Raw genomic sequence first — 13,217 nt, forward strand, 5'->3', positions numbered from 1 at the left:
TATGCCTTAGGATTACCTCCCACTGGAGTTAGTCTCATATTTTCCCTGCCCTCCTCCAAAACCAGGCTCCAGCCTCCCTGCTATAATCCCACCATCCATGGGGAACCATGTCCATCTGAAATTTGTTGGGGTTGCTTTCTTTTTAGTCACAGTGTCTCCTCCCTGTGTTTCCCGAGCCAGCCTTGAACTCCTAGGCTCAAGTGATTCTGCCTCAGCTTTCTGAGGAAGAAGCCACCCTATCAGATCCATGGGGGTTCTTTAGATTTCCATGCCACTTCATCCTTAACAGGCTCCGTTTCTAGCATCTTCAGAAGCAGCCAGGGTAACGGTTTGCCTGGAATAAGAAAAACTGCTGAGTTCCCTGCTGTATGCTCCATGCTGGAGGAAGTGTGCAGCTGTAAGGAAGATTCCAGAGCTCATTATCGAGGCTGGGCTGGCTCAGAGGAAGGCGGAGCCCAGCAGGCCCTTTCTTTCCTACCATCTCCCCTATTCCGTGAGACTCCATTTCCAGCCTCCACATCTCACCTCAGCCACTCAGTCATTATGGTGGGATTGGAGAGACTGCTTTGTAAAGCAACTTGGGCCAGCATAGTGAAAATGACATTCAGTTTTGGAGTCTGGACTGCTGGGGCTTGATTTCTGTCTGTGAACCTTTTGGGTGATAGGAGAAGTCTTATGTGAGACCTCTCTCTTGCAGCATCAGCTCTCTCAATTGCCTATGACTTTCCCTGGGTTTTGGTGTACGGGTGAGGCATGTCATTTTATCCTTTTGCTGTTCAAGGAGGTATGCCCTGGAGCAAAGAAGACCACGCCAGATCTTTCCCTCAGCACGTATTTAGGTGTCTTCATTCCATTTAAAAGTTATTGTATATGTGTGTGCGCATCCCCATGTGCTGTGCATGCTCTGGGGGTCCGAGGACAACGTGGGGGAGCTGGTTTATACCTCTTCCCATGTGGGTCCTGGAGATTGAACTCGGGTCATCAGGGTTGGCAGCAAGCTCCTTCACCTGCTGAGCCATCTTGCCAGCCCCACCCTGAGTTCACCATGAAGAAGTCAAACCCCTCTCCAAACGCTGCATTGCTAGATTACTTGTGGATGACCTTGGCATTGGGGCTTGGGGGAGTGAATGAGCGCGTTTAAGATTCACTTGGAGCTTTGAGGCGGGGGTACTAAAGTTTTGTGGCCATTGCTTGCTCTCCTACTCATTTGTAATTTTACTTATGACGTATTTTATTATGCAGTCCAGATTAACCTAAAATTCAAACTTTCTGCTTTGGCCTTCCAGGGTTAGGATGGGTTAGTTCTGAGAGCCAGCATCCAATGTTACTGAGTCCAGAATCCCCTTCCAAGAGGGAAGTCTCTTTATTGGTTGTTCTGGAGACCATTAGTGATACCCTCTTGGGTATGTCAGACCCAGCACCCCATCTGTCTCCCTGCCTTCTGCTGCTGTTATGGAAACCTAGAAAGATCCCAAGGAGAGGAGGAGAGAGAACAGGAGGCCTCAGATTCCTACTTCTGTGTGCGTGTCAGGTGGGAAAGGGCAGAGCCAAGACAGCACGAGGGATACCAAAAGGTGGCAACAAGATTCTCCCTCCTCTGTAAGTCTGGGCAACTGGTATTCACCTCGGGAAGCCCACTGCTTCACAAAGAACATGGAAATTGTAACAAAGCCACCGTAGAGCTGGAGAGATGATTAAATGTCACAAGGACTGCAGAAAAATGAAGAAAACAAAACAAACCATTGTGGCTGATAATCTGGGTTTGAGTTGGTTTACATCTACTTCTTGCATACTCCGGAAGTAGAGGCAGGAGGATTAAGCTCGGCCAGGGCTACAAAAGAAGATGGCATTTCAGAAAACAGACACACAGGGAAGAGCCTAGCTTTGAGTCAGGTTGAATAGGTCAGCATCCAATAGTCTTCCCTGGACTCAGCCTTGACCACCCCCACCCCCGCCCCCAAAACAAAACAAAACAAAAAAACCCCAGTGCCTTCGTATTTCCCCCAAGAAATACTTTAAAGATCACTAGCGGGCTCTCCTATCCTTGTTCCTGTGATTAAAAGACACGTGTAAAAATGGGACCCTGTGGAGACCAGGCCTGGGGTGACTGGAATAGACACCACTCCCATGTTGTTCCTTGAAGGGGCCCTATACCTCTGTATTAGGCCACCAAGGCTGGAGAGCGACTGGTGCAGCTGCAAAACCCACTCTGGCCTCAACTGTACACTTGGGAATTGTTTATTTTATTAAATAGAAAAACAACGCACTAGGACAGGCACAAAGACACAGTCTTGTGGCAGCGCGGGGGCACCTTCCCTGGTTTCTGCTGCTGCTACTTGCTCTTGGGTGGGGGCCGATAGACCCCGACGACGACGGCGTGGTCCCTTTCGTAGGGCTCCAGAGTCAGCTGCTCCTGTGGCTTCAAGTTCTCCTGTTGCAGCTTCCTCACCTCAGAAGCAAACACGGCCTCGGCAGACGCTGTGGAGTCGATGCAGTTGGCCTTGATGGAAATGAGAAAGTGGCCTCCGTTGCGCAGAAAGGTGTGGGCGTTAAGCGCCACGATGCGCGACTGATCTGGCTGGGCCACATCGGCGAAGATCACGTCCACCATGCCAATGAGCATGCGATACTTGAGCGGGTGCCGGGCATCTTCCAGCACCGGGATGATGTTGGTGCGCTTCTTGGCCACGTTGACCAGATCGCGGCCGGCGCGATGGGAGAATTCAACCGCATAGACCAGGCCGTCGGGGCCGATGATGTCGGAGACGTGTGAGACAGTGGTTCCGGAGGCGGCGCCCAGGTACAACACTTTGGACTTGGGCTTGATGTGGATCTGGTCCACGCCGCCCAGGATGGCCGCTGCCAATTTGGAGCGGAAGGGATTCCACGTGCGGTACTCCTGTTTCTCCCCGTTCTCCATCACGGTGACGCGCTTCTCGCCGTACACCGAGACTCCAGGCACCATGTTCAGTGTGACCAGAGCATCCTCCGCGCCGCGGTAGATGAACACGCCCTCGTGCCGATGCGGCTCCACCGACACCGTGATGCCCTTCTTGCGGCGGTTCTTGTTCTTGCCTGGACCGCCGCGTCGCTGCCTGTCGCCGCCGCCGCCCCCGCCGCCCCCGCCGCCGCCTCGTCCCCGGCCCCGGCCGCCGCCGCTGGAGCCGCGTGTGCGTGCCCCGAAGCCGCCTTTGGTCCCTGAGCCCGTGTCACCTCCCTTGCTGCCTCCCTTGCCGCCACCCCAGCCCCAGCCGCCGCGGCCGCCCGCGGGTTTCATGGCCCCCGCAGCTCTCAGGAACTGCCGCGGTGGTCGGGGATCGCGAGGGACCCGGGCGGTTGCTGCGGAATGGGGACAAATTGTTGGCGGCGGCTGCCCGCAGGATTAGCCGCAGCGGGATGCAGGGGGCCGCGGTGCGCACATCCCCGGATCCACGCTTTGACGCGGTGACTTGCGTGATTGCATCACAGCCGTTTTGTAGCCCCTGTAGCCCCGGAAGCCCCCCTGCACCAGCTGCGCGCAGACACAGCCTGCTCACTTGTAACCCTTTGCCTTCTCTCGAGTCTGCTGGTATTTATTCTCTGCTTTCCCAGGGACTCCAGCTTCTTTCCCTGGATCTCGCAGTGGCCAAGCGTCTCTGTGGCAGAGAGATGGGAAGCGCGCATCCACTAGTCCTTGAGTTTCTTAGTTTCTTGCTCTCCCGTGTGTCAGCAGGAAACCTATGTGTAACCTAAATCATATGGCACTTACTTCAGAAAAAAAAAAAAAAAGGAAATTACTTCGATGTTTCGTCTGTGCTTTAAAAACCATTCTTTCATCCAAACCTTGAGGAACTGGAGGAAGAAATGGGCAGCACCGCGGATAGAAACCCAGACGTCCCTACATAGGCTTTAGCGTCCAGTCAGCACCAGGGACAGCTACCTCAAACACGTCTCTTCTGACCACTATTGGTGGCTTTGGGGCCAAGCTGGACTTCTGTGTAGCTGATCTAAGCACATGTCTGACCTCCCTGTTAGTGGAATTAAGTGCCAAGTCCAGGGAGATGGTGTTGGGCCCCCAAGGGCCCAAGTGTTGAGAACGCGACCCCCAGAAACACACAGCTTGACGGCAGAACGCTGCAACAATGACAAGAGGTTTTTATTCTAACGTGCGTGGAATAAAACCATGGGGGGGGGGGGCGTTGCTCAGCCTCGCAGGGAGAGTAAACCCCGATTGTCAAAAGTACATCTTTTTTATAATCTTTGAAAGGGGGGCACCTCACAGTGATATCATTATTGGCTAGCAAAGCAATAGTGTATTTTTAATTTTAGTGATCAGCTGTTGATGTGCCAGAAAACTTCGTCAGCAAGGTTAGGACAGTATGTGGTTTATTGTGGAATTCAAACTGAGGCAGGATTTCCAAGGACTGTTATCTGTGTTATAGCTAATTTTTGAGAACTGCTAATCTTGCTCTGGTCAACTGTGGTCATCATGACCTCTTAGTCAGTCCTCTCAGATGGGGAAGGGCCCGGGTGGTATTGAACTATTGAACTTGCTTATATTGGCAGGGAAAGGGAAAATTCCTCAAGCAGCAGGGGGAAGGGAAAAGCTTTTGCAAATAGCTTTGGTGCACATTAGCCAAGCTAAAAACTATATTTCTTCAGTGGAATGCACCTAAGAACTAGAACATGACACAGGGAGAGGATATTAACTCCCCATATGTGCACACATTAATCTCCTCTCCTGTCTCACATCCACAGACAGCAATGGCAGGGCTGTTCACCCCTGAGTATTATAAGACTTTCTTGATGAGGGCCACAAGTCTGCATGAGGATATAGAGAAGGTGGCAGAGGAAGAAATGCAGGATTCCTGTGATAGCTTGTTCGTGGGAAACACTCTAATTACAATTTGAAGAGTATTCTCTAAAATGAGTTACATTTGCTGTCTTGGTTGTGTTTCCACCAATCAGACCTTGTAATGACTAGTTTTTGCATATATTTGAATTGGCCATGGGATGCTCAGATACTTAATCAAATATTATTCTGGTTGTTTCTGGGCAGTGATTGGATGAGGTTATCATTTACATTTGTCAAGTAAAACAGATTGTCCTGCATTGTGTGGGTAAGTTTCATTTGATCAGTTGAAGCCCTGTATAAATTAAAAGGCTGCTCTTCTCCAAGGAAGAGAGAATTATGCTACCTAATAGCATTTAACCCGGAACATTAGTGCTTCTTATCCAACAACTTTTGAAGAAGGGTGTTGGTTTTGATGATTTCAGATTTGCCAGCATCCATTTTGCATGAAAAACTATTTATTTGTGTGTGTGTGTTTCATATGCGTCCTGATGGAGGTTGTCTTAGTCAAGGTTTCTATTCCTGCACAAACATTATGACCAAGAAACAAGTTGGGGAGGAAAGGGTTTATTCAGTTTACAATTCCATACTGCTGTTTATCACCAAGGAAGTCAGGACTGGAACTCAAGCAGGTCAGGAAGCAGGAGCTGATGCAGAGGCCATGGAGGGATGTTGTTTACTGGCTTGCCTCCCCTGGCTTGCTCAGCCTGCTCTCTTATAGAACCCAAGACTACCAGCCCAGAGATGGTCCCACCCACAAGGGACCTTTCCCCTTGATCACTAATTGAGAAAATGCCTTACAGTTGGATCTCATGGAGGCATTTCCTCAACTGAAGCTCCTTTCTCTGTGGTAACTCCAGCTGTGTCAAGTTGACACAAAACTAGCCAGTACAGAGGTGATGTCAAGATCACAGATAGAGCTAGGAGAATGAGGACAGGGCAGCTAGAGAGGACATTAAGAAGCAGAGAAACAGGCTGGCGAAATGGCTCAGTGGTTAAGAGAACTGACTGCTCTTCCAGAGGTCCTGAGTTCAATTCTCAGCAACCACATGGTGATTCACAACCATCTGTAATGAGCATCAGATGCCCTCTTCTGGTATGGCTGAAGACAGCAACAGTGTACTCACGTACGTAAAATATATAAATAAATAAATAAATCTTGAAGAGGAGGAGGAGGAGGAGGAGGAGGAGGAGGAACACTGTGGGTGCTGGAGGTGCGACGGGTTGTCTTAAGAATGGTGTGCAAAGTATCCAAAGAAATGATGTGTTGATAGCCAGGCAGCGGGGGAGCACACCTTTAATCCCAGCATTCAGGAAGCAGAGGCAGGTGGGTCTCTAAGAGTTCAAGGCTAGCCTGGTTTACAGAGAAGTCCAGGACAGCCAAGGCTACACAGAGAAACCCTTCTCGAAAACAAAAACCAAAAAGGAAAGAAATGATGTGCTTTTGGCTTTGGGGCTGGGAAGTGAATCCACCATTTAATTTGCCCTTCCACTAATGTTGGGAATGGTTTCCCATTGTTATTCATGCTTCAGCAAGCTCCAGGGTGATGCAGTGACCTTGAGGCATGGGAAACGGGAGGCTGCCTTCATTACAGTAGCTTTTCAGCCCCACTGCGACTGAAATCAGAAGCGGACCTGAGAATTTAGAGCACAGCATCAACAGTTCGTGCCAGAAACTCAACCCAAGCAACTTATACACAACTAATAATTTTCTTAAAAAGGAATTATAGCCTGATGGTGGCACACACCTTTCATCTCAGCACTTGGGAGACAGAGGCAGGCAGATCTCTGAGTTTAAGGCCAGCCTTATCTACAGAGTGAGTTTTAGGACAGCCAGGACTACAAAGAGAAACCCTGTCTCAAACAAACAAACAAACAAACAAAAATTAATGATAATAAAAAAGAATTAGTTGATGATTTGACAGCAGTTCTCAACATGTGGGTTGCAGTCTCCACAGGGCTTGCCTATCAGATATCCTGCGTATTATATATTTACATTATGATTCATAACAGGAGCAAAACTATAGTTATGAAGTAACAACAAGATAATTTTATGGTTGGAGGGGTCACCACAATATAAGAAACCGGATTAAGGACTGGAGAGATGGCGGTTAAGAGCACTGACTGCTCTTCCAAAGGTCCTGAGTTCAAATCCCAGCAACCACATGGTGGCTCACAACCATCTGTAATGAGATCTGACGCCCTCTTCTGCTGTGTCTGAAGATAGCTACATGCCCTGGAACCCTGGTCACAGTAGATGGTCTGTCTGTCTGTCTGTCTGCCTGCCTGTCTGAAGTCCTCTGGGTACATGTCTGGAACCCTGGTCATAGTAGATGGTCTGTCTGTCTGTCTGTCTGTCTGTCTGTCTGTCTGTCTGCCTGCCTGCCTGTCTGAAGTCCTCTGGGTACATCCCCTGGAACCCTGGTCACAGTAGATGGTCTGTCTGTCTGTCTGCATGCCTGTCTGAAGTCCTCTGGGTACATGCCCTGGAACCCTGGTCACAGTAGATGGTTCCCTTCCCTTCGTTCCCCTCCCCTCCCCTCCCCTCCCCTCTCCCCTCTCCCCTCCCCTCCCCTTTCTCTTTTTGGTTTTTCAAGAAATAAATAAACAGCCCTGGCTGTCCTGGTACTTGCTCAGTAGACCAGGCTGGCCTTGAACTCAGTAATCTGCCTGCCTCTGTCTCTGAGTGCTGGGATTGAAGGTGTGCACCACCATCCCTAGCAATGGATGCTCTTTCAAGATGATGCTTTGCCAAAACGGGATTTCTCTCTATTACTACTCTAACCTGTCTCACCAAAACCTGCGCCTGGATTTGAGGCTCATGAGGGCTGCAGCTTGTTCTAGGGTAGGATTGTCCAGGTTTCCTGGGGCGTTCTATTAGATATGGTTTTGTATCCACTGCCCCTACCAGGGAACTGCTGGTCTGAGGCTAGCTTCTCTGTGTGGTGGGACCTCTTTGTTCCTGTTCCTGGCTGTCCTGAAACTCACTCTGTAGACCAGGCTGGCCTCGAAATCAGAAATCTGCCTACCTCTGCCTCCCAAGTGCTGGGATTAAAGGCGTGTACTATTTTTTTTTTTTTTAAGGAGAGGAGCCCATGCCAGCACCTGAATTCTCTCTCTCTCTCTCTCTCTCTCTCTCTCTCTCTCTCTCTCTCTCTCTCTCTCTCAAAGATTTATTTATTATATGTAAGTACACTGTAGCTGTCCTCAGACACCCCAGAAGAGGGCGCCAGATCTCATGCTGGATGGTTGTGAGCCACCATGTGGTTGCTGGGATTTGAACTCAGGACCTTCAGAAAAGTAGTCAGTGCTCTTAACCACAGAGCCATCTCGACAGCCCTTGCCCTTTCCTATCTTAATGAAGTTATTTGCATCTTTTCTGAGTTGGATAGAGTCCGTAATGATTGCTGCCAGGTATGCTATACACATATCCCCTCCCGTTATGTGGCTTTTTTTTTGTTGTTGTTGTTGTTTTTTTTTGTTTTTTGTTTTTAGTTTTTGATACTATAAATTCCTTTGACTTACAAAATTTTAAATTTTAATGAAATCTCTTTTTTTTTCTTTCTTGGCATCATATTAAGAAACCTAATCTAGGGCTGGAGAGATGGCTCAGTGGTTAAGAGCACTGATTGTTCTTCCAAAGGTCCTGAGTTCAAATCCCAGCAACCATGGTGGCTCACAACTATCTGTAATGGGATCTAATGCCCTCTTCTGCAGTATCTGAAGACAGCTACAGTGTACTTACATATAATAAACAAACAAACAAATAAATAAATCCCTAATCTAAACTCACAGAGATTTACACTTAATTTTCCTTAAAGTTTCATACTTTTAGTTCCCTCTCCACCCCCACCTCAGCCATGTAGCCCTGGCTCTCCTGGAACTCACTCTGTAGATAGACCAGGCTGGGCTTGAACTCAGAGATTCTCCTGCCTCTACTTCCCAAGTACTTGGATAAAAGAATGACCAGTGTATTTCAAAAGATTCATCTTCAATGTCAGAAATCCTTCTCAACCTAGTCTGTTGTTGAGGCTTCCAACTGTATTTTCCCCTTTCTTCCCAACCAGTGCCCTTGTTGCTTTTATCTTTCTTCATCCATTGAGTTTAGTTAGCATTGCTTATCTGGGCATGGACAACTTACCAGTGACCAAGCCACCACAGAGCTCGTCATCCCTTATTAACTGACAGTATTGCTCAGGGAGGCGTGGGTCTCAGGAGTCTTTCTTCCATCCATGGCTGAATAAAGTAGGTCTTGTGCAGGTTTGCCCAGCTGCTGTGTTCATGGTTTAACAGCCTTGCCATTCCCAGACAGCGATGTTGCATAGCACCCCTCCCTATCCTAGACTCTTAAGTCTTAATGCCCTTCCTCTGTGAAGTTCCCAGTGAATATTTATGGTGGATAGTCTTTTCTTGTTTTGATGCTTTGGGCTTTAATACCAAGGTACTAACAGGCTTCAGAATTGAGTTGTTATGTGACCTCTTTATCCCCCTGTGTGTGTGTTGCTGTGTTGTGCTGGGGATTGTACTCTAGGCGATCGATATGCATAATTAGTCAAGCCCTCTGCCATTGAGCCATTGGTCCATGAGGCTAGTTCTTAGATGTTTGGAGAGTTCCCTCAGGGAATTCATTTGACACTGGGCCTATTCCTGGTGAGAAATTCCTCTTTCAAAAACCTTTGTGAATTTTTGTGAGCACTATTTAATGTTTTGTCATGTAGATCTACTGTGAGATCACATTTTTATATTAATACTGAGTCTTAAGTACTTACTGGTCTGTTTACATGTAATGATACAATCTTGGAGTTCCTTAGTTTTTTGTTTGTTTTTTTGTTTTGTTTTGTTTTTTTGCTTTTTTACAGCCAGGCATAGTGGTGCCTGCTATTAATCTCAGCATTTGTGAGGCAGAGGCAAGTGGATTTCTGAGTTCTAGGCCAGCTTGGACTTTATAGTGAGTTCCAGGTTAGCCAGGGCTACAAAGGGAAACCCTGTCTCAAAAACCAAAAATAAAACGCAAACATTACAATACAGAGACAGCACATTGCTATTTTCTCTGTGCATTTATGCTTGGGGCTGGAGAGATGGCTCAGTGGTTAAGAGCACTGACTGCTCTTCCAGAGGTCCTGGGTTCAGTTCCCAGCAACCACATGGTAGCTCCCAACTATCTGTAATGGTTGCCCTCTTCTGGTGTCTGAAGACAATGTACTCATAGACATAAAATCGATCAATAAATAAATCTTAAAAGAAGTTATGTTTGCATCGCTCTGCAGTTTAGTGTGTGTGCAACAGCAGTATGCCTAACAAACACCCTCACAAAAAATAGTATATTGCTAAAAACGCTCATAGTCACCCGAGAGTGCTGTTTCTGAATATGAGGCCAGGTTGCTGCCCCACACGCAATTCTGCTGGAGCATGCAATGCCCGTGTAACAGAATTTTACCCACAACAGAACTTCCTTCAAAGCTGTAGTCAAGGCTCACAATCCTTGCTGCTGCCCAGTGTCCTCGCTGGCCGACTCCATCGCAAAAACTATTCTTAAACAGCAACTGTTCAGCATTAAAGTGTGATTGGTCATTCAGGCTCAGATTCTTCTGTCCAATGTCCCTGATAGTCCGTGGTGGCGCCCCCACCCCCACCCCCCACATCTTGTGCTTCTCAGTAACTGCTGTTTCTGACTGCTGTGAACCACATCCTTAATGATTTTGAACAGAACAGCGAATCCTTCCAGGTTTCCTGCTGACATTATCCCAGATGCATTAGAGAAGTCACTAAGATGTGGAAATCAAAACAGCACTGTTTGATCCTAGCATACATGAATGAATGAATGAAAGAATGAATGAATGAATGGCAAACCTTACTGTTGTGTGCCTTCACTGAGACTCTTGAATGAGCAGCTGCGTTGTAAGGAAGTATTACTATTGGCTGAAAGCAATCACTTTTCCTGAGTGGTAGGTCTGCATGCTGAGCTTAAGGTACCCAGCAACCCCACTGTGAACAAGTGTGCTGCATCTAGGCTGCCTCACTCCTTTTACTCATTACAAAGGTTTTTAGAATGGTAAATGAACAACGAGTTAAACCCAAAGTCCCCAGCCATGTTACCCCCTTCAAGAGTTAGTCTGTCTTTTAAGGATATGGCTGAATTTTCTTCTATTTTTTTCTTTATATGAGTGTTTTGTCTGCATGTGTCTGTGTTCTTGATGCCAAAAGAGGCTATCAGATGCTCTGAAACTAGAGGTATAGCCAGTTGTGAGCTGCCATGTGGGTGCTGGTAATTTAACCCCAGATATAGTGAGAGCAGCTAAGGCTCTTGATTCCAGTCCCTAAGGTATGGGTGTTAGGAGCTAGCTGTGGTCCTGCCCTGCCCTTTTCTCCCTCATGGTGTCCAGGAGCCTTTGCACACCAGGCTGGAAGAATGAAGATTTGTCTGAAGTGGGTAGGGTCTGCAGGATCCTGTCTGGCTGGGATGGGTGATGGTGGTGGGGAAGGCTTCTTTGAGGATTTTAACAAAATAGCCTCTTAGATGATCTTAGTTTGTAAGAGTACCTTTATTTGGGGGTGAACTTGGATGTATGTATACACTTTATTTGGGGTGGACAAGAGCTACCTTGGAGAGAGAATGGGAAGGAGTGATTGGCTACAGTTTAAAGCTCTGTGCATTCTGTTTTGTATGGAGGCATTCCTAGCTATCGCTGGGCAGGTTCTTATCTGGGAAAGGGAAAGTTGAACTTGTAGGTTAGCCAAGGACGACTTGACCTTCTCCAGGTAGAGGGTGTGGGGGGTTGTGCTCCCAAGACATGGTCAGAGGAGGGGAAACCCTGCTGGTAAAGGGAGTCCCCCATTTGCACCAAGCTCAGAAGAGCTGTATGGTCATGGGAGATTAAGACCTTAATTAGCAGGGTTTCCTTATATATTTGGTATATATCAAAAGCAAGTGTGGCTGAGCGCGGTAGTGAAAGTTTATCACAGGAAGTGGGAGGTGGAGGCAAGATTACACCACCTTTGGCTACATGAAACCTCATCTAGGACAGAGGTGCTGCGTGATTTGCTCAGCTGACCATTCTCAGCAGCTCTGCACTGTGCACCGCCACCCTCACCTTACCTCACACTGTGGAGTTGACTGTTTTCTTGTAACTTCCTGGACTAGCACTGCACCTTGCTTCTGTAGCTTCCTTCTTAGAATTAAGGAATATAAGGGGCCATGATTTGCCCAAGAGTGATACCCTAGACTCAAAATAGTATGTAAATGCAGAGTGTTTTATTCTGCAGGAGGCCAGCATGCCTGGGGTCTCCCGTTACCAGAATGTTACCAGAATGGAGAGACAGGCAAGTGAGCTTGCAGGCCTGATTTAAAGCACATTAGGGAATTCTGGGGTAGGTGACCTCTATGTTAATCTATTGGGTCCATCTCTATGGGCATTCCAGGGTGTGGAGGCTGGAAACTTGCTGGGGAGGTCTGGAAACTGTTGCTGACGCATTGTCCCTGCCTCAGGCTGTGTGGTGGGACAGCTTCTGAGCTTGGATTTGGTTGCTGTTGCCCAGTTCTTGGAAATAAATGTCGGCACGCAATCAGCCTGCCCTGCTCAGAGAGTTAGGGCCCAGCTGCTCTGAGGCTCTTGGACTTCCTTTCCATTTCCGTGCTCAATGGAATTTGCACTTTTAATTTCCAAGAGCTTTTCCTGTACATTTAAAGCATGGCTATTTGGAATGAACCTTCTCACCAAGTGTAAGCATTGTTGGTTTCAAGTGTGAGACATGCGACTCTTCCTTTCACTTGAATGAGTAAAGGCCACTACGGACTGTTAGCTGTGCTAATGTTAAGAATTGTGAGGCTCAAGAGATGCCGGGGTGAAAGCCTGATGAGAGGCAGAGAAAGCACCCAGCTGACATCCTACTAGGAATGCCCCTCAAAAAATGCCCTCTCCTCAAAAAACCCCTTTCAAACTGAATGTTCCTCCCTCTACTTCCCGTGTTTCTCCATCTGTCCTCCTGACTCCCTCTTACTTTCTGCTCGCTTTGCTAACAGAATTCCTGCTATTCTGCAGAAGATATGCTGAACCCAGGAATGGCCGCTCTTTCTCCGACTAGACTGGAGGTAACCTGAGCGACTATTTTCTTGTCCCCCTAACCTTGGTTTTGCTGCCTTTACTAAAATGGAATTTGAGGGTGAGCCACGTACGCAGCGTTGGGTTCAGAACAATCTGTAATGATGGACTCTGTAACGTGTAAGACTGGTAAGTTTCAACCAAAGAGTGGGAGTGGAGAGGACCATGACCTTAGAGCCCAGTAAGTTAGGATCCCTGCCAAACACGCTCTCCAACTCTGATGCCCGCATCTTTATGAAAGTAATTTTCTTTTTAGAATCGATTCTGTTAGAGACAAAGAAACACAC

The 13,217-nt window shown here is 47.7% G+C and overlaps 1 protein-coding gene across 1 annotated transcript; it reads right to left on the reverse strand.

Annotated features, from left to right (window-relative positions):
* Nucleotides 1-2,222: 2,222 nt before the first annotated feature.
* On the reverse strand, nt 2,223-3,727 carry Fbll1 (fibrillarin-like 1). Its single transcript, NM_001004147.3, has one exon. It carries the CDS (start codon nt 3,275-3,277, stop codon nt 2,333-2,335), a length of 945 nt encoding a protein of 314 aa, NP_001004147.1. The 5' UTR covers nt 3,278-3,727; the 3' UTR covers nt 2,223-2,332.
* Nucleotides 3,728-13,217: the final 9,490 nt, after the last annotated feature.

Source organism: Mus musculus, chromosome 11 (assembly GCF_000001635.26).
Source record: "Mus musculus strain C57BL/6J chromosome 11, GRCm38.p6 C57BL/6J".
NCBI classification, from domain to species: Eukaryota; Metazoa; Chordata; class Mammalia; order Rodentia; family Muridae; genus Mus; species Mus musculus.